Source organism: Coregonus clupeaformis, unplaced genomic scaffold (assembly GCF_020615455.1).
Source record: "Coregonus clupeaformis isolate EN_2021a unplaced genomic scaffold, ASM2061545v1 scaf0247, whole genome shotgun sequence".
NCBI lineage: Eukaryota > Metazoa > Chordata > Actinopteri > Salmoniformes > Salmonidae > Coregonus > Coregonus clupeaformis.
In genome coordinates this window covers 452,934-480,533 of record NW_025533702.1, presented here as the reverse complement: position 1 = coordinate 480,533, position 27,600 = coordinate 452,934, and the positions used below count along the sequence as shown (strand labels likewise).

General features: G+C 44.4%; 1 protein-coding gene across 1 annotated transcript in view; it reads right to left on the bottom strand.

The window, feature by feature from the left end:
- Positions 1-26,634, bottom strand: part of LOC121535008 (unconventional myosin-VIIb-like) — a 30,157-nt gene extending 3,523 nt beyond the window's left edge. The window contains exons 1-38 of the mRNA XM_041841656.2: positions 26,566-26,634; positions 25,975-26,011; positions 22,919-23,020; positions 22,314-22,466; positions 19,997-20,181; positions 19,651-19,772; positions 19,417-19,559; positions 18,991-19,104; positions 18,556-18,709; positions 18,253-18,329; positions 16,023-16,142; positions 15,587-15,729; positions 15,234-15,444; positions 15,009-15,144; positions 14,720-14,889; positions 14,388-14,531; positions 13,999-14,157; positions 13,763-13,855; positions 13,488-13,582; positions 13,151-13,235; positions 12,662-12,880; positions 12,333-12,542; positions 11,827-12,135; positions 11,454-11,603; positions 11,215-11,283; positions 10,984-11,108; positions 10,660-10,786; positions 10,377-10,496; positions 9,654-9,827; positions 8,971-9,198; positions 8,490-8,657; positions 7,750-7,867; positions 7,471-7,597; positions 6,793-6,965; positions 3,183-3,364; positions 2,707-2,819; positions 2,280-2,434; positions 218-371 (exon numbers count right to left, since the gene is read on the bottom strand). Coding sequence (XP_041697590.2) covers positions 218-371; positions 2,280-2,434; positions 2,707-2,819; positions 3,183-3,364; positions 6,793-6,965; positions 7,471-7,597; positions 7,750-7,867; positions 8,490-8,657; positions 8,971-9,198; positions 9,654-9,827; positions 10,377-10,496; positions 10,660-10,786; positions 10,984-11,108; positions 11,215-11,283; positions 11,454-11,603; positions 11,827-12,135; positions 12,333-12,542; positions 12,662-12,880; positions 13,151-13,235; positions 13,488-13,582; positions 13,763-13,855; positions 13,999-14,157; positions 14,388-14,531; positions 14,720-14,889; positions 15,009-15,144; positions 15,234-15,444; positions 15,587-15,729; positions 16,023-16,142; positions 18,253-18,329; positions 18,556-18,709; positions 18,991-19,104; positions 19,417-19,559; positions 19,651-19,772; positions 19,997-20,181; positions 22,314-22,466; positions 22,919-23,020; positions 25,975-25,992 — 5,345 coding nt within the window. The 5' untranslated portion in view covers positions 25,993-26,011; positions 26,566-26,634. The remainder of the gene's footprint in view (positions 1-217; positions 372-2,279; positions 2,435-2,706; positions 2,820-3,182; positions 3,365-6,792; positions 6,966-7,470; positions 7,598-7,749; positions 7,868-8,489; positions 8,658-8,970; positions 9,199-9,653; positions 9,828-10,376; positions 10,497-10,659; positions 10,787-10,983; positions 11,109-11,214; positions 11,284-11,453; positions 11,604-11,826; positions 12,136-12,332; positions 12,543-12,661; positions 12,881-13,150; positions 13,236-13,487; positions 13,583-13,762; positions 13,856-13,998; positions 14,158-14,387; positions 14,532-14,719; positions 14,890-15,008; positions 15,145-15,233; positions 15,445-15,586; positions 15,730-16,022; positions 16,143-18,252; positions 18,330-18,555; positions 18,710-18,990; positions 19,105-19,416; positions 19,560-19,650; positions 19,773-19,996; positions 20,182-22,313; positions 22,467-22,918; positions 23,021-25,974; positions 26,012-26,565) is intronic.
- Between the last annotated feature and the right edge of the window lie 966 nt (positions 26,635-27,600).

The following is a 27,600-nucleotide window of genomic DNA, read 5'->3' as shown; positions in this document are numbered from 1 at the left end:
GGAAGATGGAAAAAATGGGGAGGGGTGAGAGAGAGAGGGAAGAGAGTAGAGAGAGAAGGGGGGAGAGAAGGGAAAGATAGCAATAAAGGGAGAGAGAGCATTTTCATCATAGAATAAAAAATAGAACATCATACATGCATATATAGATGATTATTTCCTAGTAATACATGTGCAATAGCTGACATGACAGTATATTGTTGCCCATTTCCACACATACCTGCTGTTGTTACTGGTCATCTGCCTCATGATCTGGCAGTAGACCTCGTCCTGTAACGGTACATGCTGAGTGGCCGGGCCAAAGATCTGGTCTGTCAGCTCTATGGGCTGGTGCACCTGTTTGATAGGGTAATCTCCCATGTACTTTAGGATAGGTGAGGGAAAGGTTAAGGACAACAGGAAAACTCCACTTGGAAATACATTTTTGTAGGGTAATTCGGTGAAGGCTACTCCATTGAATTATTATTATTTTTAAAGGTATTCAGTACTAATAAACACAGGTATAATCACTCTCTAGTGTCTTCTTCAACAACTAAAACTCCTCCAGTGTTAGCCTCAATATCAATATGAACATCAACAAATGGCCCTAAATTAAAGGGGTAGTTCAGGATTTTAAAACCTGATATTAGATGGTTCCTCACCCTGAAAGTAATCTATGGGCCAGGAAAAACTGTAATCCATGGTTCGGTATTCTCTAAACAGCCACAACAAATTTCAGATGAGTTTAGCCACTGCTAGCTAAAAATCTATGGTAGAGATAGGGGAATGTGTGCAATTGGCAAAATGTAATGGCCAAATCAATTCAACTCAACTCCATATTTTGTTTGATGTTACTCAAAGGTGGAATCCACGGAAGGGGGAAACAGCGCCACTGTCCGCCCCACGGCCATTGTTATTTTTTAGTTTTGTTGATGAAGCACAGATGGGGAGCGTCATGCATCAAGGTTTTTAAAAAATTTAGTACATATGCTGCTGTTCTATCGCACGTGCAATGATATCTGATGGGGGGGAAAACAGTGTCTGTGGTTTGCAGTAACTTCTTTGTTGTTGTAATGTTATGATTTAACTGGATAAGAACCCAAATGCAGACAAGTACACGAAGCCATAGAAGTTTTAACAGGTTTATTTACAATGTTCAAAGTCCAGGTTCCCAAATAAATGGGAAGAGCAAGTCCAGGTTACAGGGAGGGTAACAGATCCAGATCAGGGCAGGTGTGGTACCGTAATGTCCTAGTGTCCGTGATGAGTCCAAAAGAGAGGTCCGGTATTGGAGAGCAGGATGGTGGTGGCAGGAGTGAAGCGGAGGCAGGAGTCAGGTTCCAAATATATGGTCGTCTTGACTATGATCTGACGATGAGTGGTAAGTTTGACCGGGTCTTAAAGGCTGAGGTGATTATGGTGAATGAGCTGCAGCTGGAACCCTGACTCCCGCACACCAGACTTCACTCCTGCAATCAAGGACAGACAGAGGGGAGGGAGAGGGCAGAGAGAGCTACCTAGCAGCAGTAGGCCTAACATGTAATGTCACAAACAGACATGGTAGTTTTACCATTAATGATTCCAGATTTAAAGGTCCAATGCAGATATTTTTTTCTCAATATCAAATCATTTCTGGGTAACACTTAAGTAACTTACTGTGATTGTTTTCAATTAAAATGGTCAAAAAGAAACAAAAATAGTTTTTTGCAAATAGCCATTTCTCAAGCAAGAACTTTGCTAGGGATGTCTGGGAGTGGTTTGAGTGAGGGGTCGAATATGATGAGCCTAAAAGGAGGGATATGTAACCTGAAAACTAGCTGTTATTGGCAGAGAGATTTGAAACTCTCTTTGTTATTGGTCTATTAACTTATACCACCTGGTGATGTCGCGATGCAGGACAAAACTCCATCCCACCAAAACAGGATGAAATTTCAGGCGGTCCTTTTAAACAGCTCTTACACTAAACGGCCATTATCATAATTTTCACAATTTCACAGTATTATTCCAACCTCATATGTGGAAATATATATAAAACACAGGAAAATCACATTTTTGACTGCACTGGACCTTTATATGTGATTTGGCCATTTAAAAAAAAACAAGAACCTATCATTTCAATTGATTGGTAGCTAGTGGTGGCTAAAGTTAGCTTAAGTTTGTAGTGGCTGTTTAAAGAAAACTGAACCATGGATTACAGTTTCTCGTGGCCCATAGGCTACTTTCAGGGTGAGAAACCATCTAACATCAAGTTGTAAAATCCTGAACTTCCCCTTTAACAAATAAAGTATTTGAGTAAAGGATATCAGTGAAGGAGATGCAGGCCAGATGGCTGAGGTCGGTGTTGTCCACCAGACTCTTCAGTAGGGGCTGTTTGATGGGTTCTTTGGATGCAGCCCACAGTTTCTCCCTGCCTGCCCCTTTGGCGTGCGCCCCACGGCCGCCCTCTTTACCAGGCTGCCTGGGGGAAATAAAGAAAACAAAGTTAAGTTGCTGTCTTAAGAATAAAGTGTAACCGTAAAAAAGACTGTAAACCATGCAAAATGTAGTAGTGAGATAATTGGTCAGATTACTGTAACATTGGAATACTCATTTGTTAAACCGTTGAATCATAAAAAAACTTCATGGTTATTATTACATTTGAAATGGTTATTGAAGTCAGTGGTTGCATCTGTAATTGAAATAAAAGGTGAGAGTGGATTTTGAGTGGATTTATTGAAGGGTTTTCTCTACCTAAAGTACTCAAGGGCGAACTCTTTCAGTGAGACGGGGGAGACTGCTTCTTCCCTTGCGGAGGTGTTCTGAGCCACTGTCCTCTTCTGGTCTGGGCTCAGATTCAGCAGACTCTGATGGTTCAACCAAACAAAAACACAACGTTAGTACGACCCCAAGAGAGTAGTCTTCCCCTGCCGCAATCCTCCTAAGAATGGGAACTGGACATGATGTGGACTTGCCCCACCGTAAGTGTAACAATGTAACAAGTCTGCCCATCCCTAACATATGGGCAGCATTCCAACTGGTTAGGTTTAGGTGTACTCCACCAAGGATCCATTATAGTGTTTTTCCTTTCTCATCTCTACAGGGGAATGACAGACAGCAGTTCAATGGACAACTATCTGGAATGGAATGCAGCCATGTGCCATTATTACCTTATATATAAGAATCTTATAATTCACCCTTGCACATCCCCATTGGCACTATGATCTTACCAGTGTGGTATCACTGGGCTTTTCAAGGGTTGGCAGAACCAGGACGGTATCCATGGAGATGGCGCCGGTGTTCCCAGTGCGCTCGTTAGTGCCTTTGATCCAGCCCCGGTCGGGGGAGTACTCTCCGTCCTTCACGATGACCAGCACATCCCCTCTCTTGTAGCTCAGCAACGTGGGGTCGTCTGCAGTGTGAGAGAGCGAGAGCGAGAGAGAGAGAGAGAGAGAGAGAGAGAGAGAGAGAGAGAGAGAGAGAGAGAGAGAGAGAGAGAGAGAGAGAGAGAGAGAGACATAAGTAAGTCACCCACGTACATAAGAGGAACCATATTGGTCATGCTGATCCCCAGCCAAAAACACCTATTGTATATGAATGGTCCAAATAGATGAACCTCAGTAATGAGGTGAGAAAGTGAGTTGTCATATTCATACACTGTCTGTTCATATACACTGCTCAAAAAAATAAAGGGAACACTTAAACAACACAATGTACAGTGGGGGAAAAAAGTATTTAGTCAGCCACCAATTGTGCAAGTTCTCCCACTTAAAAAGATGAGAGAGGCCTGTAATTTTCATCATAGGTACACGTCAACTATGACAGACAAATTGAGAAAAACATTTCCAGAAAATTACATTGTAGGATTTTTAATGAATTTATTTGCAAATTATGGTGGAAAATAAGTATTTGGTCACCTACAAACAAGCAAGATTTCTGGCTCTCACAGACCTGTAACTTCTTCTTTAAGAGGCTCCTCTGTCCTCCACTCGTTGCCTGTATTAATGGCACCTGTTTGAACTTGTTATAAGTATAAAAGACACCTGTCCACAACCTCAAACAGTCACACTCCAAACTCCACTATGGCCAAGACCAAAGAGCTGTCAAAGGACACCAGAAACAAAATTGTAGACCTGCACCAGGCTGGGAAGACTGAATCTGCAATAGGTAAGCAGCTTGGTTTGAAGAAATCAACTGTGGGAGCAATTATTAGGAAATGGAAGACATACAAGACCACTGATAATCTCCCTCGATCTGGGGCTCCACGCAAGATCTCACCCCGTGGGGTCAAAATGATCACATGAACGGTGAGCAAAAATCCCAGAACCACACGGGGGGGACCTAGTGAATGACCATCAGAGAGCTGGGACCAAAGTAACAAAGCCTACCATCAGTAACACACTACGCCGCCAGGGACTCAAATCCTGCAGTGCCAGATGTGTCCCCCTGCTTAAGCCATTACATGTCCAGGCCCGTCTGAAGTTTGCTAGAGTGCATTTGGATGATCCAGAAGAGAATTGGGAGAATGTCATATGGTCAGATGAAACCAAAATATAACTTTTTGGTAAAAACTCAACTCGTCGTGTTTGGAGGACAAAGAATGCTGAGTTGCATCCAAAGAACACCATACCTACTGTGAAGCATGGGGGTGGAAACATCATGCTTTGGGGCTGTTTTTCTGCAAAGGGACCAGGACGACTGATCCGTGTAAAGGAAAGAATGAATGGGGCCATGTATCGTGAGATTTTGAGTGAAAACCTCCTTCCATCAGCAAGGGCATTGAAGATGAAACGTGGCTGGGTCTTTCAGCATGACAATGATCCCAAACACACCGCCCGGGCAACGAAGGAGTGGCTTCGTAAGAAGCATTTCAAGGTCCTGGAGTGGCCTAGCCAGTCTCCAGATCTCAACCCCATTGAAAATCTTTGGAGGGAGTTGAAAGTCTGTGTTGCCCAGCGACAGCCCCAAAACATCACTGCTCTAGAGGAGATCTGCATGGAGGAATGGGCCAAAATACCAGCAACAGTGTGTGAAAACCTTGTGAAGACTTACAGAAAATGCTTGACCTGTGTCATTGCCAACAAAGGGTATATAACAAAGTATTGAGAAACTTTTGTTATTGACCAAATACTTATTTTCCACCATAATTTTCCCCCCACTGTAACTCCAAGTCAATCAAACTTCTGTGAAATCAAACTGTCCACTTAGGAAGCAACACTGATTGACAATACATTTCACATGCTGTTGTGCAAATGGAATAGACAACAGGTGGAAATTATAGGCAATTAGCAAGACACCCCCAATAAAGGACGGGTTTTGCAGGTGGTGACCACAGACCACTTCTCAGTTCCTATGCTTCCTGGCTGATGTTTTGGTCACTTTTGAATGCTGGCGTTGCTTTCACTCTAGTGGTAGCATGAGACGGAGTCTACAACCCACACAAGTGGCTCAGGTAGTGCAGCTCATCCAGGATGGCACATCAAAGCGAGCTGTGGCATGAAGGTTTGCTGTGTCTGTCAGCGTAGTGTCCAGAGCATGGAGGCGCTACCAGGAGACAGGCCAGTACATCAGGAGACGTGGAGGAGGCCGTAGGAGGGCAACAACCCAGCAGCAGGACTGCTACCTCCGCCTTTGTGCAAGGAGGAGCAGGAGGAGCACTGCCAGAGCCCTGCAAAATGACCTCCAGCAGGCCACAAATGTGCATGTGTCTGCTCAAACGGTCAGAAACAGACTCCATGAGGGTGGTATGAGGGCCCGACGTCCACAGGTGGGGGTTGTGCTTACAGCCCAACACCGTGCAGGACGTTTGGCATTTGCCAGAGAACACCAAGATTGGCAAATTCGCCACTGGCGCCCTGTGCTCTTCACAGATGAAAGCAGGTTCACACTGAGCACATGTGACAGACGTGACAGAGTCTGGAGACATCGTGGAGAACGTTCTGCTGCCTGCAACATCCTCCAGCATGACCGGTTTGGCGGTGTGTCAGGCATGGTGTGGGGTGGCATTTCGTTGGGGGAACGCACAGCCCTCCATGTGCTCGCTAGAGGTAGCCTGACTGCCATTAGGTACCGAGATGAGATCCTCAGACCCCTTGTGAGACCATATGCTGGTGCGGTTGGCCCTGGGTTCCTCCTAATGCAAGACAATGCTAGACCTCATGTGGCTGGAGTGTGTCAGCAGTTCCTGCAAGAGGAAGGCATTGATGCTATGGACTGGCCTGCCCGTTCCCCAGGCCTGAATCCAATTGAGCACATCTGGGACATCATGTCTCGCTCCATCCACCAACGCCACGTTGCACCACAGACTGTCCAGGAGTTGGCGGATGCTTTAGTCCAGGTCTGGGAGGAGATCCCTCAGGAGACCATCCGCCACCTCATCAGGCGCATGCCCAGGTGTTGTAGGGAGGTCATACAGGCACGTGGAGGCCACACACACTACTGAGCCTCATTTTGACTTGTTTTAAGGACATTACATCAAAGTTGGATCAGCCCGTAGTGTGGTTTTCCACTTTAATTTTGAGGGTGACTCCAAATCCAGACCTCCATGGGTTAATACATTTGATTTCCATTGATAATTCTTGTGTGATTTTGTTTTCAGCACATTCAACTATGTAAAGAAAAAAGTATTTAATAAGATTATTTCATTCATTCAGATCTAGGATGTGTTATTTTAGTGTTCCCGTTATTTTTTTGAGCAGTGTACTATGATTCTGCCAAATACATCAATCTAACTAACCCCTTGTTCAGAGATACACAGCTTAACCCCAGCCAAACCTATCCAAAATCAGTGTATCTCAGCTGTGAGGTGAGTGATGAAGTGATTCATCGTCATACTCATACCCTGTTTGTTGTTGTCCTGCAGGGCTACTGCGTAGACGGAGCGCTGCCTCAGGCCCTCCAGGTACCACTGGATCAGGTCAGCCATCTCCCCTGCATCCACAGACTGCAGTAGGAACTGCCCTCTCACTGTGGCCAGGCTCACAGACTGACTGCTGCCGATCCTGCCGTCATCACTGAGGAGCATATGAAACGTATGTGAAACATATGTGAAGTGTATGTGAAACACGTGAAATGTATGTGATAACTTCATGGTGGATTGGATGTCGGTATGAGGGAGTATGTGAACGGTGACGACCACCACTACTTGACAATTGAACAATAAACTGCCACTGTATAAAACTAGGTTGTGCTATGTATTCTGGGCCCTGTTGGAATACTTAAGAAACGCATCCTTCCTTGTTTCCTTGAGGTACAGTAAATACAGATCTATAGTGAATGGATAGGTGAAAGTAAGATTATCACTCTATTGCTTCCACAAATCCAACCAATACAGATCAGTGATCACTTGAAGGAAGGAAGGAAGGAAGGAAGGAAGGAAGGAAGGAAGGAAGGAAGGAAGGAAGGAAGGAAGGAAGGAAGGAAGGAAGGAAGGAAGGAAGGAAGGAAGGAAGGAAGGAAGGAAGGAAGGAAGGAAGGAAGGAAATATTTGAACAGGGCCTTGGTGTAACCTGTCCATACCTGGACTTGTTCACCCCAGTCACCTCTGGGTAGGACAGCTCAAGGAGCTTCTTCTCTTTCTCATCCTGGAAGGAGATCCCATTCCAGTTGATGGCCACAATAAAATTGCTTTTGGGTAGAGGAGGTCCTGTGGATATGTAAATACCTTAGTAATAAAATTGTCTTTAACAACAAAACATTTTTTTTGCCTGATGTAAACCAACTACTAAAAGGTTCACCATGTGAAATGAAGCCAACCTCACCTGGTACATTACGCAGACATATTCCTGTTAGACTTACCTGACATTTGCGTAACCTCGTAGAACTTGGAGAAGAAGATGGGCCATTTCTGACGAGCGTAGTCAACCACATCCCCCTTCACGCTGTCTGTGCTCCTTCTGCTGTTTATGTAAGGACCCTGTAAGAATGATTAGGATCATTATTTGTTGATACATTTTGTCTGGCATTAACCTTATTCTACTCTACTCTACATAACTTTTGTTAATTTATTTATATATATTTTTTGTTTTTTTGTCCCGTACGGACTCGGGAGAGGCGAAGGTCGAGAGCCATGCGTCCTCCGAAACACGACCCTGTCAAGCCGCACTGCTTCTTGACACACTGCTTGCTTAACCTGGAAGCCAGCAGCACCAATGTGTCGGAGGAAACACTATACAACTGGCGACCGAAGTCAGCTTGTAGGCACCAGGCCCGCCACAAGGAGTCGCTAGAGCGCGATGGGACAAGGACATCCCAGCCGGCCAAACCCTCCCTTTAACCCGGACGATGCTGGGCCAATTGTGCGCCTCCTCATGGGTCTCCCAGTCACGGCCGGCTGTGACACAGCCTGGGATCCTACTCTACATAACTTAACAGTAACTTAACTTAACCTAACTTTTTAATTTACTTTGCTTTACATTACTTAACTTTACTATACTTGATTGGGATAACATAGACTAATTCAAATTGAATTGCAGGAATTTTTGATATAATACAAATTGTCTGGCCATTACTTGTTGCACCAGTGAGTAGTAGTTTACCTGTGTGTGTGCTGTGTTGACCAGCTGAATCCATTTTCCTTGAGACTTGGTCTCAATAAGTTCAGTAGTGATGCAATCCTCCACCACCTTCTTGGCATTCTCTCCACTGCTGGCAGACCCAAACGTCACATAGTAGTACATTGCTGCCAGCTGGACAAAGTCATCCTCCTGGATGACAAAAATACAACAAAACATCTGTTATCAATTATAAAGAAAGACAGTCTTTGGTTAATAGTCTCCACTTCAAACAGTCTTTATATCTTAATATTTTTCAACAATAGTGGTAATTTTATGATTTCTCACATAGAGTTCAGTGAGACAATATGACTCCTAAGATCCATGCTTGGTTCATAGTCGAGAGAGAGAGAGAGAGATGTGGAGGCCACTTTCACAATTACACCATTGCTGTATCAGTGATATGATATCCACATTGTCTGGGTAGATGGACTCTTAGGCGTGTGTACTGTCAAAAACGTCTCACCTTCTCAGAATGGTACTCCCCAGACTTGAGGCCTCTGATGATCTGTTTGTAGATGAGATCCGTGCTGACGGCATCTATCGAGGAATCATGCCAGGGTGTGAACAGCTCCTTGCGGAAGTAGAGTCTCCAGGGGGCGTGCTGCTCCTCCTCGCCCTTCCGTCTCACTTCCTGCTCGCACTGCGAGATGGCGTCCATCACGTGTCTCCCGCCACTGCCCAGAGACCACACCTGGAAACAGCACAGTGCCAAAACATGTCACAGGGTTAGTCAAAAAATGTCACAGGGCTAGTCAAAACATGTCACAGGGCTAGTCAGAACATGTCACAGGGCTATGTCAGAACATGTCACAGGGCTAGTCAATGCAAGTGAATGTTAGTCAAGTTCTGAAAGCTAGCGCATATGCTAATATATGGTAGTCAAATGATGTCGAGACTAATTTCAAAATCCTTTTTAAATGTTCCTTCATAATATTCAACTGACACAATATGAATAAGCAAATTCAATTTCTCAATACACAAGGCACGATGCCCAGTACCAGGATACCGCAGTAATGTATCCCCTAGCCATGCGACTAAGAAGAAAAACTATTGACTGCTGTATTCATCATCTCTCTTCTTCGTTAATATGTACTCCTTTTAGTTGCATGGCTAGGTATCCCCAAATCCCATGGGGGTTTCCTTCACCTTCTCACAGAAGCCGATGTAGAGAGAGAATCCATAGATGTCCTTGATGTTGATTTTCTTGGCCAGAGCCTGGCACACCTCAGCAGAGGTACAGGCTGAGTCTACAGGCAGGCTGACACTAAGGCTGTCCATCAAGGCCACAAGCACTTGTGTGGTCTTCTTGGTCTTGACGGCCTACACATGAGAAGATGGAGGCATGGTAATATGTAGTCCTTGTAGTATGATGTACTACTACAGTACACATAATGCTCTGTATATATATATATATCCTTACTAATACAGTCACTGTCATAAGATTAAGACTAAGATTGCTTTATTTGTCAATTGCACACAAGGTCGAACCTGCCGGCATAAAGGTATGTCGGCAGAGCAAAAACAGAGAATGGATTGATTTGACAGGTTAGATATTAACAATGGTTAATATAGCTGTAGTTGAGCAACTTTCTCCCACAGAACTGATGCAACCTCTCATCATATAGTGTGGGTGCCAGTATGTATCCGCTTCAGTCAATGTGTTGTTGTCTTACCAAACCTGAGCCAAGAATATTGTCCATGACCTGTAATGCTGACACTGCTTAACAGCAGCAGTAGTCCACACCTAGCAACATCGTCAAGAGATTTGAGCTTCATTGGCTAGGGTGAACCCCCCCAATTCTGTTGCATTGTGTCAGAAGGGTGATGCAGCCAGATGAGTATCTCTCTGTCATGGATGTTGTATCTTACCTGGAGCTCTATCCAACAGGGTGGTTCACCTCGCTCCCCATTGGCCACGATGCGACGCAGGCGCTCAGCACAGTACGGACCGTAGCTATTTGATCCTCTGCGCAGGAAGCTCTCCAGGTACTGTGGAATAGAATCAAATAGAATAGAACATAATAGAATTACAGTGTATGTAATTAATTGAAGGGGGCCTGGATTTTAAATGCAGTATGATTATGCATAAAAAAACAGCGCCTTAAGACATACAGTATAGCCATAAGTAAACAAATGTCAACTTTAGACTGACCGGCATAAGGAGTTCTGTTGGGGGGAAGATACCCAGACAAATAGAGAGGAGGACCCAGCCTCTGAGGGAACTCGTCTGGTTCTTATTGTTCACCAGCTGTTTAATGATCTGACAGTAGATCTCATCTCTACACGGACAAAGAAGGACAGACAGGGCTCAAGTAGCTATCTATCAGTTTAGATGGATCGTATTTATTTCCATTTCAACTGTAGCTGTAATCTTCTATCAGTTATGAATTTAACAGTTTTGGTATTAAAGCAAATCACCTTTCTAGACATTGATAACTGGTTAACATTGTTTACATGTTGTAATTCGGTTTGTTACCTTATATCACGTCTGGATAGGGCGTATCCAACAATAATGTGCAGTTTTTCAAGGTCGGATATTGGCCGATCCAAAGTGCGCCCCTCTCCAATCAGAATGTCTTTCTCCTCTGTCATAGTCTCTGACTGGAGGAGGTGGGGAGCACAAAGAGCCAATTATCCTGTGTTGTTGATTTATGGATATTCAGCTTAGTTTTAGTTCTTAGGACAAAATAATATGTATGTCACAAACCTCCTCTATAATGGTCGAAGCTTTTCTATTCCCCATTCCTTCTTTCTTTCTGTTTTTCCTTAGTATTTTCTGATGGAAAAATGGATATGACTATTTAGACATCTGACAAACTGTTAGTGTGTCAATTCAGTCAGCAAAAACTCAGTAACAACAGTAACCTATTGGAAGCATGTAAAATGACGGCATATTGAACTAAGTTTAATTGAGTTTGAGGTGAAGTCCTAGTAAGGCTTCAGTACCTGATCCAGGCCCACCAGGTTGCTGAGCCTCCTGTTCTGCCTCTGGCCCAGGTTCTTCTGGATGGGAGTGGAGGGCTCCTGGTTGATCAGTTTTGGCTCAGCTATGTCCCCCATGAACCTCAGTATGATCCACCACACTGTCAGACAGGCCTGGAGAGGACAGGAGCAGAGGAGAACGTGGGGAATGGAAGAGAAAAGAAAGGGAGAAAAAAAGTGTGAGGAAAGCAGAGGAAAGGGAACAAGGAAAGGAGAAAGTAGGGTACACAAAGAGAAAAGATGAGAGGGAAATATGGAATATGTTCTTGAGGAAGAAAAATGTCATACTTTCTTTGGATTCCACTGAGATCACTGAAGCTTGATATTGAGTTCTCACCAGTGCGTCTCCCTCGTCCTCGTGATAGAGCAGGGGCTGCCGCAGCCTCTGGGTGATGTGACTGTGGGTAGCAGAGCCCTGGAAGTGCAGAGCACTGAACGTGGTGAAGGAGAACTCCTCATCCTCATCATTGTAGTCCACCACTGGTTGCTCCACTGGTACTGCGATTGGTACTGGTTCTGGAGCTGGTGCAGTCCGAGCTAGTGCTGGTGCTGGTACTTGTATTACTACAGGAGCTGGGGTTTCTACTGGACTTTCCTCTTGGCTCTCCTCAATCACCTCTGGGATGGTCTGAGTTCTCTCCAAGTCCTGAGGACGGGTAGGGAGAGTGCAGATGGATACTCAGTTCGTTTTTTAAGTTGTAGAGAATAGTAAAATATTATAATGTTTCTTCAATGAGAAGAAACGATTAGGTGAATTTGGTCATTCTATTAGCAGTGTTAATCATTGAGTAAGAAGCCTATGTTGATATAATATGGAGATCCACCATTGGTTGTGAGCCTAACCTCAAAGCCCTCTGGAGCTGGTCCCTCCCGTCCTCCTACTGCCACTTTGTTGGGCAGGAAGTCAAACATGGTTTCCACCATTTCCTGCTCACTGACTGGCTCTGGCTTGGCAGCAGCCTTTTGTGATTGGCTGAGGGCCTCCTCTAGCCTCCGCTGGAGCTCCGCGGCTGTCCGCTCCCTCGCCTCACGCTCCTGGGCAGATAGGAAGGCCTAACACACACACACACACACACACACACACACACACACATATATTGAACTCACACAATTGCACACACAGGTGCGCGAACACACCCACACACGCACTTTTCTCAAATGTCATAACTCACATCTGTCTTCATCTTGTTGGTGGTCCTCCTAGCCAGCATGCCTCTGGTGTGGGCCTGGAGGACTGTCACAGCTTCTCTCTTGCTCCTATAACTCTTCCTGGCCAGGTACCCGCGCACCTGGGACTGCATGGTGACGGCCGCCGCCAGCTCCTTCAGGTAATGCTCCCGGGCCAGACGGCCACGGATCTTAGACTGCAGACGCTCAAAGCCACGCTGGAGCTGATTGAATGAGACAGAGAGGAGTAGAAATTATGCCAGAAGCAGCAGGTAAATGTGAGCAAAAGAGAGAAACACGAAAGATATGTTCAAAGTTGATCTAGTCTATAAAAAAGTATATATGAGCAAATCTCCATCAGCACAATGTGCACTCCTAAGCTATGGCAATGAATCAATATCATCTAGATTTGTCTTCAGAAGTGTATCTGACTTGACTCCTTACCGTGCTTATGTTGACGTGATATTAGTGGACTTTGACAGCCAGTGACTTACTTTTCTGTATTCTTTCTTCTCTTTGTAACCTCTCCATCGCTTCTGTATAACCACGGCAGCTCTCCTTTTCTTCACAAAGCTCTTTCTACAAGAGGAATACATTTCAACAAAACTGGAATATCACCGACTGTTAACAACTACTGTATTACAATAGGTACAACTGAAGTAACTCTGGGGTAAAGCTTTAGATTGGGGTGTTGAAGAATAACAGATAAAACCATGTCAGTAACCACTGCCAGTGTGCTATGTAAGGTCCCTGTGTCAGGTATGGCACGTCGCCTGTCATTCTCTATCCTGTGTTCTGCCCAAGCTGTGTGTCTCAGTGTTCTTCCCTTACCTGTCTCTTTGGCCAAGCATGACCCTCTGGATGATGAGGGCTTTCCTATTGAGCTCTCGCTCTCTCTCCCGCTCTAGTAGGGAGTCATGGGCATCCTGAATGGGAAGAAAGTGAAAACCGGTTATAGAGGGTGAATATGGACCTTTTCGGATAGGGTTACCGACATCATTCTAGCATCTTTGAATTGCTTCTTGTGACAGACATTTGGGATTCCATCACTACTGTCACAACGTGCCAATGTTTGTGGTTGTCTAGTGGGGTAGTTATAACTGTACCTTTAGAAAGATCTTAGTCTTGCCGGTCTTCCAGTCGTACTGTCCTGTAATCACGGCCTTGCAGATGGCATTACAGCAGGCTGATGCTGACTCCTGAGTTAGGAGAGGGAGGAGGATATTGGTAACCATAACCACACAACTAAAAGCAATGGTAACCGTGGAGCTTTTCGTGTTAACAAATATCATCATCATCATCATCATCATAATTTTCAAAATAATGAAGGTATACGTCTCACAATTTTGGGGTCACAGACGGTTGTATTAAGAAGCACTCTGTACCGCTGCAGAAACTGCTTGAATGTGTGACGGATCGGATATCCCAGTTTCCGGATTTTGATGGTATCAATCATTCCAGAATACCGCAGCTGACGTATGCACAGGTCTCTGTCAAAAACCTGAAAAAGACAGAGACTTTCATAAGCTTGACTAGTAGAGCGGAGTGCACTGTGGTATGGAAAAATTTGACTTTCATGGAATTGTCCCATTTTCATTGTGTATAACGCCCTATATTTTTTCCGTATGGGTGTGAGTTTAACCTCTACCGATTGTCACATTGCACCATAAAAACAATTAATCACGTCTCCCTGTATCTGGCCCAGTGCTACAAAATGGCTGCCTTATTCACCATGGACTTCTTATCGTCATTGGGCTTGAAGCAGCGGATGAAATGGGGCTGGCAGATGGACAGGGCCTTCATGAGGGAGTCCAGGGACTGGCGGAACTGACCGCTCAGCGTGGACACCTGCCTCCTGCCGTCCGTCTGGGCCGCCTGTGGGGAGAAAAATCACAATGTCAACTGCGTGGACTTCTTTACCATTGTCAGTGACTTTCTCTGCAGGAAAGCCATGTGAAGAAACTGGAATTCCCACAGTGCAATTTAGCTTTGTTTTTTGGTGGATGTAGCTAATGGGAGTTGGCGTGAGAGTCAGAATCTTAATAGTAACAACAGCTGCAAACCCTTAGAGAGCTCTTGGGTGTCATAACGATCCTGTTGTTGCTTGCAGGGTTCTTCACTACATTTGCAGAGAGCTCCTTCTCAAAGATCTGTCTCAGCAGCTTGTTGGTGGATGTGTCAATCAACTTGAGGATGTCTGAGCTAAGAGCATCTCTGTTCTTCTCCAGGAATCCTGAAGAAAAACATACAGGATCAAATGGTGCCCCCCCCCAATATCTGATTGATCAGACTCCTGTGTTTGAGAGAATCAACTATTGCTGTATAGGTGTGATCCCTTTTTCTTCTGTTTACCTTTAGAGTCATAGTGAACAACCCCAGCAAAATGGCGGATCCCAAACTCCATGTCATGGGTGTTCTTGGATGGAATGTACTTGTTGCACTTTGCATGAACCTGGTTCATCTTGTTCAGCATGGTGACATCTGTGCCCTGGAAGAAACATTTAAGGTTGTCACAAACCTCACCAATTCAGACTGCCACCACAACATGGTTGACTAGAGGAATTTGAGATTGTTGACCTTGGGAAAGTGGCTCTCCTCATCGATCAGGGCCAACACGTTGAGGGGCTTCCCAGCGAGGAGATCAAGGGTTTCTGTGTTGTCGCTAAAGGTGATGTTCTTCCAAACAATGTCCTCCTTGGTGTACTCCTCCTGCTCCAGCTTGAACACATGACGCACAAAAAACTGCTGCAGCTGCTCATTGGCAAAGTTGATGCATAGCTGTTCAAAGCTGAGAAAAAACATGGGGAAAAGGTTTGTGTTATTGACCGGTTGGTTATATGCCATCAGGGAGAAGGGATGAAGGACATACAAGGAGTATGTTGCACTCACAAACGACAAGGGAAATTAGTATTTGATATTGACTGGCATACCTGTTTGAGTCGAAGTTCTCAAACCCAAAGATGTCCAGCAAGCCGATGGAGTTACGGACGTATTTGGGACCGTTGGCAGGAGTCTTATGGATGGCACTGTTGATTCTCCCAACGATCCAGATGAAGAGTTTGCCATATATCGCCTGAAGAAATCATGACACAAACAACACACATACTGTACACTTGAATAGAATATGGACTAAATCCTAACTTGAAATGTGCATGTTTAACTCAACAATCAAATAAATCATGTATTGATGTCAACGGAAGACTTGTGCGAAAACTTGAGTTACGTCCATTCGCACACGGATCTCAAGTCAGGATTCGGGTCTATGTGCCTTTGTGAATATTTATGTTTATGCCTTCCCTCTTCTTTCAGGTGGTAGCCTACTGTATATCTTGCCTTGGTACCTTCAAACAGGAGTGGCCTCATTACCTTGACGAAGGCATCCCTGGAGTCGGCTGCCTGTTCAGAGTTGAGGGGTTTGGACACTCGCTCTCTGTTGGTCATGAAGGAGCGGCAGGTCAGGCTCACAGCCAGAGCAGCAGGCTGCACCTGTAGGGAACATACAAAGACAATATATATCAACTGTACTGTATATGTTATTACAGAACATACCAGCAAAAAAACATTACAAATAAAAAAATCCTCAGCAATCTATACCCAATACCCCATAATGACAAAGCAAAAACAGGTTTTAGAAATGTTTGCACATTTATTAAAAATAAAAAACTGAAATACCTTATTTACATAAGTATTCAGACCCTTTGCTATGAGACTTGCAATTGAGCTAGTGCATCCTGTTTCCATTGATCATCCTTGAGATGTTTCTACAACTTGATTGGAGTCCACCTGTGGTAAATTCAATTGATTGGACATGATTTGGAAAGGCACACACCTATCTATATAAGGTCCCACAGTTGACAGTGCATGTCAGAGCAAAAACCAAGCCACGAGGTTGAAGGAATTGTCCGTAGAGCTCAGAGACAGGATTGCGTCGAGGCACAGATCTGGGGAAGGGTACCAAAACATGTATGTAGCATTGAAGGTCCCCAAGAACACAGTGGCCTCCATCATTCTTAAAAGGAAGAAGTTTGGAACCACCAAGACTCTTCCTAGAGCTGGCCGCCCGGCCAAACTGAGCAATCGGGGGAGAAGAGCCTTGGTCAGGGAGGTGACCAAGAATCCAATGGTCACTCTGACAGAGCTCTAGAGTTCCTCTGTGGAGATGGGAGAACCTTCCAGAAGGACAACCATCTCTGCAGTTACTCCACCTGTAACGATCCCGGCTGTCTGAGTCGGGTCCTGTCTGGTGACTAGTTTTTTCCTGTTCGTAATCTCCAGTTTCCCGAGGTTCGAGAACGCTCCGGGGAGCGCTCTGGTTTTCCGCACCTGCATCCCATCAGCAATCTGCACACCTGGTCCTGATCATCACCCTTCTTAGGCTCTGGCCGAACATCCAGTTCCTGCCGGATCGTTAGCTATGAACAGTATGTTTGTCAGCGTGTCAGCCTCTGAGCCCTTAGTTAGATTTGTTGTTTTGCACCTTGTTACTTGCTGTGTACTGACCTCCGTTTTTGTTCTGTCTGCAGTCTCTCACCCGGAACCTTCACCCAACCTCTGCCTGATGGTCGGCGGCTGCCCGAGCCAGTACCGGACCAACCACTGCACCCTCAACAACCCATCCACGCCACCCGCTCTGTTCCCTGGATTATTCAGCCTCACTCGGAATCTACTAAATAAACACTCACCTTTCTCTCAACGTACCTTGTCCTTGTCTGCTTCTGGGTTCTGGCATAGTAAACCGTGACACCACCAATCAGGCCTTTATGGTAGAGTGATCAGACGGAAGCCACTCCTCAGTAAAAGGTACATGACAGCCCGTTTGGAGTTTGCCAGAAGGCACCTAAAGACTCTCAGACCATGAGAAACAAGATTCTCTGGTCTGATGAAACCAAGATTGAACTCTTTGGCCTGAATGCCAAGTGTCGCGTCTGGAGGAAACCTGGCACCATCCCTACGGTGAAGCATGGTGGTGGCAGGATCATGCTGTGGGGATGTTTTTCAGTGGCAGGGACTGGGAGACTAGTCAGGATTTAAGCACAGATGAACGGAGTAAAGTACAGAGAGATCCTTGATGATCCTCCAACTGGGGCAAAGGTTCACCTTCCAACAGGACGACGACCCTAAGCACACAACCAAGACAATGCAGGAGTGGCTTCGGGACAAGTCTCTGAATGTCCTTGAGTGGCCCAGCCAGAGCCCGGACTTGAACCCGATCGAACTTCTCCGGAGAGACCTGAAAATAGCTGTGCCGCAATGCTCCCCATCCAACCTGACAGAGCTTGAGAGGATCTGCAGAGAAGAATGGGAGAAACTCCCCAAATACAGGTGTACCAAGCTTGTAGCGTCGTACCCAAGAAGACTCGAGGCTGTAATCGCTGCCAAAGGTGCTTTAACAAAGTACTGAGTAAAGGGTCTGAATACTTACAGTATGTAAATGTGATATTTCTAAAAACCTGTTTTTGCTTTGTCATTATGGGGTATTGTGTGTAGATTGATGAGGGAAAACAATACAATAATCAATTTTAGAATAAGGCTGTAACCTAACAAAATGTGGAAAAAGTCAAGGGGTCGGAATCCTTTCCGAAGGCACTGTACATACCTCCAGCAATTTGGCTGCAAGGGTGAAGTGATCCGATGAACTGACATCAGAGCTCTCCATGTTATTCAAGATGGCGGCTGCAAGGCAAATAACAAAATAAAACTTGGTCAATCACAACTTTCACATAAAAAAACTAACAACAACATAAACACCTCAACATTCAAGTATTTCAGGATACTCAATACATTTGGCCATTGGGGTTGGTGGGGGGATGACAAGGCGCAGGTCATATTCCCTAAGAACTACGGTCATAGATCATACACTCAGACATCAACTGAGTCATACACCAGGAGAAGACCTCACCTTCGAAGCTGACGTTGCCCAGGTGGAGGAGAGCAGCAAGCAGCTTGAGGATCTCCCAGCAGTGGGTCTCGGTGAAGGTGAGGATCTTCAGGGCCGTGCGGATACGGGTGTAGTCCTTAGCATCGTCACGTCCATTGCAGACAATACAGTCACCCTATAGAACACAGGGTCAGAGGTTAAAGGTTATAGCTATCGCCCCATCTCTCTACTTAATTACAGCTACTATCGACCCATTTCTCTCTTCATTGGTGATACTAAAGCAAATCATATTTGTGGCTGTTTTTTTTCAGCTCTGGGTCAGTTTTCTAGGAGCGTTGTAAAGAGGACGTCAGTTACTTAGTTGTACTCAGTAAAAATGTCCTTAATGAGGTAGATTTATAACTGTACGTGAGAAAACCTGTAAGTGATTATGTTTTAGTAGTGCATTGCTATTACCCTCTTGAGGTAGCTGAATTCAGCGGCATTTCCCAAACACAGTGTTTTCTTCTGTTCTGCCGTCATCCCCGCTAACATACAGTAGAATATGTGGTAGTTCCGCTCCTCCGTGGCCTAGGGTTAATTAGTGAAAATGAACAGTAGTGTTACATATATCAAGATCTCATGACATTACACCATTTTGCCTGGTTACTGGACAATCCAGCAATGGATTTGGTCCTCTTCCAAGTACGAACAAAAACATGTAAATGAGACTTAAATTAGATAAACCTGTTATTTACGAGAGATAGTTTACACAGTTTTGAAAGGAATTCACTTTATGAGGCAATTAGCTATGAGATTTCTACATTTCATTAAAATATAAGGACAACAGCAAAACGTCCTGGTTCACCAATTGTTTTGATTTTACAGCCTGTGCTTCCCCACCTGATGGCAGACACGAGACTTCTCCAGTAAGTACTGTTCAATGCGAGCCCCTTCGATGGCGCCATCTTTGTTGAAGAAGATTTCCACGTATTTCCCAAAGCGGCTGGAGTTGTCATTGCGAATTGTTTTGGCATTCCCAAATGCTGGGGGAACGCAGAAATGAGAAGTGTGTCATGAGTAGCAACAGTTGGGATAATGTGGGAGAGAGATATTGTTATAGTAAAGAGATCCTACCTTCCAGTATAGGGTTAGCCTCCAGTATCTGCTGCTCTATCCAGGAGTGCTGTCCACTTACTGCAGCCAGGAACTGAAGGACGAGCTTGGTGCTCTCTGTCTTCCCTGCACCTGACTCCCCACTAACAGGAAGAAAGAGACAGTGTGTCATATTCTTGGATTTCAGTTTAATTCCAGTGTAATTGTCAATGTAAAAGTAAAACTGAACCCCTCCAAAGAGCATCTTCAAATATAGTCCACAACATTGGAATATGTGACGCTTCTGCCTTGGTTTCCTTTTGTTCAACTGAATGACTTTCAAAAGTGGAATGTTGCCTGTCTGGGACAAATGTACTTTTGGTCTCACCTAATGATGCAGCACTGGTCTCGGTTGTGGCGGCGCATGTTGAAGTAGCAGGTATCTGCGATGGCAAAGACGTGCGGGGGCAGCTCGCCCAGCCTACGCCCGTGGTACAGCCTCACCTGGTCGGCTGTGTAGAGAGGAAGCTCTTGGTAGGGGTTGACTGCCACCAGCACAGAGCCTGTGTAGGTCTGGACACAGCACAATAACAGCGGTTTAGGCTTTTTCCGCACACATTTTCTGGGCCCGCTGTAACAACGGCTAATGTCATAACACTAGTTAATGTAATAACTTTTCTATTTTTAATACATTTTCAATTTTTTAAGTAATAAAACCAGTTAATGTAATAACTTGCTGGTTAACGTAATAAAATGTTGATTGGTTAATGTAAAAACTTTACCCGCTAAATGTAATGTTATCACATTAACCGGTGGTTATTACATTAACCGGTGAGTAACAACTTTTTTGATGAATAATGTAATAACTTCCACTGATCATGTAATAGTTTTTGTACTACTTCCCTCAATTTGATGCACATACAACCACACACTGCCAATTACAACACAAACAAACTCACACACATCATACAGGAATGCTCATATATAGAGACACTCACAAGCACACATTGAAATGTACACCCTTACAGAAAAAACACATGATTTCACATGAAATTTCACGTGAAACCATGTGAAAAAGAGTGGTTTTGGAACACTTCACATGTGATCACATGTTTTCACATGAGTAGTTTAATGTTGTCACGTTATCACATAAACTTCACATAAGATCACATGTTTTTGGAACACTTCTCGTGTTCACATATGTGCATGTGTGTGTGCGTGTGTGTGTGCATGTGTGTGTGTGTGTGTGTGTGTCTATGACTGTGCATGTGTGTACATTTCAATGTGTGCTTGTGAGTGGGAGCATGATTTTGTGTTGTAATTGGCAGTGGGTGGTGGTATGAGCATCAAATGGAGGGAAGTAGTACATCAAAACATTGATCTTGGTATGTTATTACATGATTGGTTGAAGTTATTAAATTATTCATCAAAAAAGTTGTTACTCACCGGTTTGTAATAACCACCGGTTAATGTAATAACTTATTACATTTAGCGGAAAACGTTTTCACGTTAACCGTTAAACATTTTATTATGTTGACCGGCAAGTTATTACATTAACCGGTTTTATTGCATAAACAATCGAAAAGTTATTACAAATAGAAAAGTTATTACATTAACCAGTATGATTACATTAACCGTTGTTACGCACCCCCATTAATAAATCTGTGAATGTCTTTCATAAATCTTTCAGCATAAACAAAATAATCCACCATCCATATCATAGAAAGGGTCTGAATGTCCAGCATATGTAAGAGCGGTGATGGTTGTTTTGGTAAGGAGATGGGTTAGACCAACATGTTAACTTAAAAAGCTTCAGAACATTATGACCAAACTGTGTAACACAGAGCATTTTGGGTACCGCCCACATGAAAAATATACTACAGTTTACTATAGAATACTACAGTACATACTGTAGAATTCTGCAGTAAACTGTAGTTTACTGTAGAATACTAAACTACACAATGATTTAAATAATCAAAGCTTGATGATGACTTGGTTATTTGAATCAGCTGTGTAGTGCTAGGGCAAAAACCAAAATGGGAAACATTGCTATAGAATGTTGTAGTATACTGTAGAATAGTAAGTTCTACAGTATTATCCGCAAAACAAACATGGTAGTAAATACTACAGTAATGTCTGCAAAAACACTACAGTCCACAGGAACACAACACTTTTCTAACTATAGTCAATACTACAGTATTTAATTTGCATATTCCCTATCCATTCCCCTCCCCCATATCACAATTTGTGCCACCCATAAGTGAGAAACATACATGCCAAGTACAGACCATATATTGTGTTCCCTACAGGTTATGAAAAGAGCAGAAGTTCTGAACTATCTGTTCAGCTCCCAGTCCTACCTACCTACAGGTCATGGAAAATATTATTATGCACTATTTTAGTATTTCTCCAGTAGGTTTCCTCAAGGAGAAAGCCTCCACTTCTATGTCAAAGATAATAAAATAAAAACACTATAGACAATACTACATTAATGTCTGCAAAAACACTACAGTAAATACTACAGTATACTACAATCTGCAAAGACACTACATTAATGACTATAGTATATACTACAGTTTAATTTTACTATAGTTAACTGTTAATACTACAGTATACCACAGTGAATACTATAATATTTATACCATAGTACACTATAGTATTTTGTCATGTGGGTGTAGTACATCATAATCCATTAGGGGACTTACATAGATGATGCCCTGCCTGTGTCGGACCAGCAGGTTCCTGAGGAGCCCGGCCTCGTTCAGGTCCCCCAGGCGGATCATGTCGTCCACCCCCTCCACTGAGGTGAGGTGCATCACCCTGATGGAGCCCTCCTCCTTCTGGGATAGCTTGTGTTCCTGGAATGACACAGGAAAATTCAGGAAGTTATATGGCGGTGCGATGCAAACTTTAGCGCAAATCTCCCATTGACATCAATGTAGGATTTGTTAGAAATCTTGAGTTACATATAACGTCACATTTTGAGGTCTGTAAGCCTGAAAATGTTGGCTTTGGTTTTAAACCGTCCCTTTAAGTTTTGGGGTTTGGCATTATATTGTTGTATGACCGACCAGTGCAGAATGCAAGATCACTGTCCATGGAAGTACAGTAGAAACACAATGATGAACAAATGATGTCAACATTCTAGAGTGCATAACTTCTATAGTAAAAATGAGATATAGTAGTTTGACAGATTATTCCCTACAGGTAATGACTTAGATCTTGAACTCATTTGAGACCAACAGTACATTCAAATACAGTAGACACACAATTCAATACAATACATGTAATAAAGAAATGCCATGGTCACCTTTCCTTCATCATCAACCAGCAGCTGGTGTCCAGTGTCGGTCACTTTGACCCGGGCTCCGATGGGTACCCCAATACCAGAGTCAACCCACACCCACTCACCCTGAAAGCAAGGAGCACAGTGGGTCACTCTAAATTCCAAGCATCTGTCTCTAACCCTAGGAAGCTCTTTGCCACCTTCTCCTCCCTGCTGGACCCTCCTCCCCCTCCCCCCTCCTCCCTCTCTGTGGATGACTTCGTCAACCATTTTGAAAAGAAGGTTGACGACATCCGATCCTCGTTTGTTAAGTCAAATGACACTGCTGGTCCTGCTCACACTGCCCTACCCTATGCTTTGACTTCTTTCTCCCCTCTCTCTCCAGATGAAATCTTGCGACTTGTGACGGCCGGCCGCCCAACAACCTGCCCGCTTGACCCTATCCCCTCCTCTCTTCTCCAGACCATTTCCGGAGACCTTCTCCCTTACCTCACCTCGCTCATCAACTCATCCTTGACCGCTGGCTATGTCCCTTCCGTCTTCAAGAGAGCGAGAGTTGCACCCCTTCTCAAAAAACCTACACTCGATCCCTCCGATGTCAACAACTACAGACCAGTATCCCTTCTTTCTTTTCTCTCCAAAACTCTTGAGCATGCCGTCTTTAGCCAACTCTCTTGCTATCTCTCTCAGAATGACCTTCTTGATCCAAACCAGTCAGGCTTCAAGACTGGTAATTCAACTGAGACTGCTCTTCTCTGTGTCATGGAGGCTCTCCGCACTGCTAAAGCTAACTCTCTCTCCTCTGCTCTTGTCCTTCTAGACCTGTCTGCTGCCTTTGATACTGTGAACCATCAGATCCTCCTCTCCACCCTCTCCGAGTTGGGCATCTTCGGCACGGCTCACTCCTGGATTGTGTCCTACCTGACAGGTCGCTCCTACCAAGTGGCGTGGCGAGAATCTGTCTCCGCACCATGTGCTCTCACCACTGGTGTCCCCCAGGGCTCAGTTCTAGGCCCTCTCCTATTCTCGCTATACACCAAGTCACCTGGCTCTGTCATATCCTCACATGGCCTCTCCTATCATTGCTACGCAGACGACACACAATTAATCTTCTCCTTTCCCCCTTCTGATAACCAGGTGGCGAGACATATCAGTGTGGATGACGGATCACCACCTCAAGCTGAACCTCGGCAAGACGGAGCTGCTCTTCCTCCCGGGGAAGGACTGCCCGCTCCATGATCTCGCCATCACGGTTTACAACTCCCGTTGTGTCCTCCTCCCAGAGTGCAAAGAGCCTTGGTGTGACCCTGGACAACACCCTGTCGTTCTCCCGCTAACATCAAGGCGGTGACCCGATCCTGTAGGTTCATGCTCTACAACATTCGGAGAGTACGACCCTGCCTTACACAGGAAGCGGCACAGGTCCTAATCCAGGCACTTGTCATCTCCCCGTCTGGATTACTGCAACTCGCTGTTGGCTGGGCTCCCTGCCTGTGCCATTAAACCCCTACAACTCATCCAGAATGCCGCAGCCCGTCTGGTGTTCAACCTTCCCAAGTTCTCTCACGTAACCCCGCTCCTCCGCACACTCCACTGGCTTCCAGTTGAAGCTCGCATCTGCTACAAGACCATGGTGCTTGCCTACGGAGCTGTGAGGGGAACGGCACCTCCATACCTTCAGGCTCTGATCAGTCCCTACACCCAAACGAGGGCATTGCATTCATCCACCGCTGGCCTGCTGGCCCCCCTACCTCTGCGGAAGCACAGTTCCCGCTCAGCCCAGTCAAATCTGTTCGCTGCTCTGGCACCCCAATGGTGGAACAAGCTCCCTCACGATGCCAGGACAGCGGAGTCACTCACCACCTTCCGGAGACACTTGAAACCCCACCTTTTTAAGGAATACCTGGGATAGGATAAAGTAATCCTTCTACCCCCCCTTACCCCACCCCCCCAAAAACAAAAAAAAACAAAAAAAACATATTGTAAAGTGGTAATCCCACTGGCTATAAGGTGAATGCACCAATTTGTAAGTCGCTCTGGATAAGAGCGTCTGCTAAATGACGTAAATGTACAAAAAAATGTAAATGTCATGGTCAGGGTCATACATCCAAAGAACGCAGCTTTTACACTTAATATAATTCAATTGAAGAAAGTATAGTGTGCACACACCTATTGTAATTCCATCAAACTGGTAAAAATATAAATAAATAAAAGAGCCTTTCATGAACTAACACTCACACTTGACTTTTCTTTCCCCCTCACTAGCTCTGACTTTGCTGATAGCTACTTTATTGATGAAAAATGGACTTACTATGAGATATGTATTTGTCCCATCTAGCTACTGTAAATCGCTCTGGATAAGAGTGTCTGCTAAATGACTAAAATGTAAACGAGTATAAGATCCAATAAATCATTTGTGGAGCATCAAAGAGTGCCAGTGTGCTAAAGATCACTATTTGTGCTGTCTTGCCAACTCCTATTGGCGATAGAAGTTGGTACTCCTGAGTGGCGCAGTGGTCTAAGGCACTGCATCGCAGTGCTAACTGTGCCACTAGAGATCCTGGTTCAAATCCAGGCTCTGTCGCAGCCGGCCGCGACCGGGAGACTCATGGGCGGCGCACAATTGGCCCAGTGTCGCCCAGGGTAGGGGAGGGAATTGCCGGCAGGGATGTAGCTCAGTTGATAGAGAATGGCATTTGCAACGCCAGGGTTGTGGGTTCGATTCCCACGGGGGGCCAGTATAAAAAAAATATATATGTATTCACTAACTGTAAGTCGCTCTGGGTAAGAGCGTCTGCTAAATGACTAAAAGGTAAATGTTAAAGGTACAGCACAAACAGATCTGGGAAAAGACTAAGGATTTCCCATTTCAAGCCATTTCCTGAAATGGATGGCAATGGCATTGACCCCAAACCCTAGATGATCAATCACATCCAGACACAATTGGCAGAGATTCTCCATAGAATGACTAGGCAATGGAAGTGTTGATTACATTACATTTCAAAAACCTTTATAATCAAAGCATGGCATTCGGGTTACATTGATAAAATAGTCAACAAAGATCATGTTGAGGGTCTTACCTTTCTTAACACCACCATGATACAACTCTCCTATTCCCTAAATTCAAGAAACAAGAGAGACACAAGTCATGCATTTTCTAAAACATATCTGTAGATTACATAAGTCTGGACATACTGTGATCTCAGTGCGTGTCTTCTCAATGTTGTAAGAAATATGTCACTGTCATTCCAATTTTAAGATCCAAGGGTGATTATATGGTGACAATGGTGCGCAAGAACTACAATCATCCATAAAAACAACATACTATACATGACAAACAATACAGAACTTAAGTCAATACAACTGCTACCTTCTTCTATAAGGATGACTTAAATGACTGCTCATCGTTACTCTACACCATTCAGCCTAATGACTCTATAAGGGTGACTGAAATGACTGCACATCGTTACTCTACACCATTCAGCCTAACGACTCTATAAGGGTGACTGAAATGACTGCACATCGTTACTCTACACCATTCTGCCTAACGACTCTATAAGGGTGACTGAAATGACTGCACATCGTTACTCTACACCATTCAGCCTAATGACTATTGCCTCATTTCATAACCAAAAAAACAACCACAAAAAAAAACATATCAGCCAGCTTACTTGTAGCAACTGAAGTGATGGTCCTCATTGAAATCCCAGTCCTTTAGTAAGTCCTGTGCAGTTGTGGAGCTCAAATGTTTGTTAGCTGATGTTCACTCAAACCCACCTGGATACCACAAGGAACAAGGAAGTGGGTGACACCCCTGACACATCTCCTTTATGGCAGTTTGACTTTGATCTGTCATGCAAACTCACAGCTCAAGAAGACAGGAGGAAAGTCACCTCCTACCCACTCATTCTCTGAATGCGTTTGGCCCAATACGCCATTCAATTCTGGGCCTGCTTCTAAGCAGTAATAGTGGAAACACCATAATAATTTATTTCAAAATCTACAACTTCAACTACAGAACATGTTAGATAGAGTTTGTGAGCTAGGAGCACTTATGGGAGTGCCCTTTGGACCTGTGGGCTGGTCAGGCGACACTGGTCTCAGTATTACAACACTAATTAAGTAGTAAATCAATGAGATAGTTAGTCATCCAATACAGTACCAGGAGAGAGACTGGTCCCCACTACTGCCTGCGTCACTCTGATAACGCTTAGTTGAGGAATTCCCTCTAGTTAACAAGACTTGTGCATCACCACACACACACAGACAGTCATTGGCTGTACAATAATAATACATTTATTTCCTACAATAAGTGCTGTGCCCTGTTCAAAGAGCACTTTGTATTCTCTCACCTCTCACCGAGCAACAGCAAACTTCTCCGGACTGACATCTAAACTCTGTGGTGCCCAGGAACTAGTATTGTTTGTCCATGATTGTAAAATAGTAATTGTTTATTCACTGAACACAAATGATATGAAACGAATGGGGTCCAGATTGAGGACCAATTTCCTTGTGGAATTAGAAAAAAAAAACAGGTGATAAACACCCGATGAGGCGCCACACTAGCCATATTACATACAAATGAGTGAAGTTTATGTAACCAGTTCCGATAAAGACATCATAAAGGCATGTCAATTTCCTGGATTGCTCATTGGAAGCTGTGCCGATCCAAAGAGGAAATTAAACGAACAACTCCCTGTGCCTCT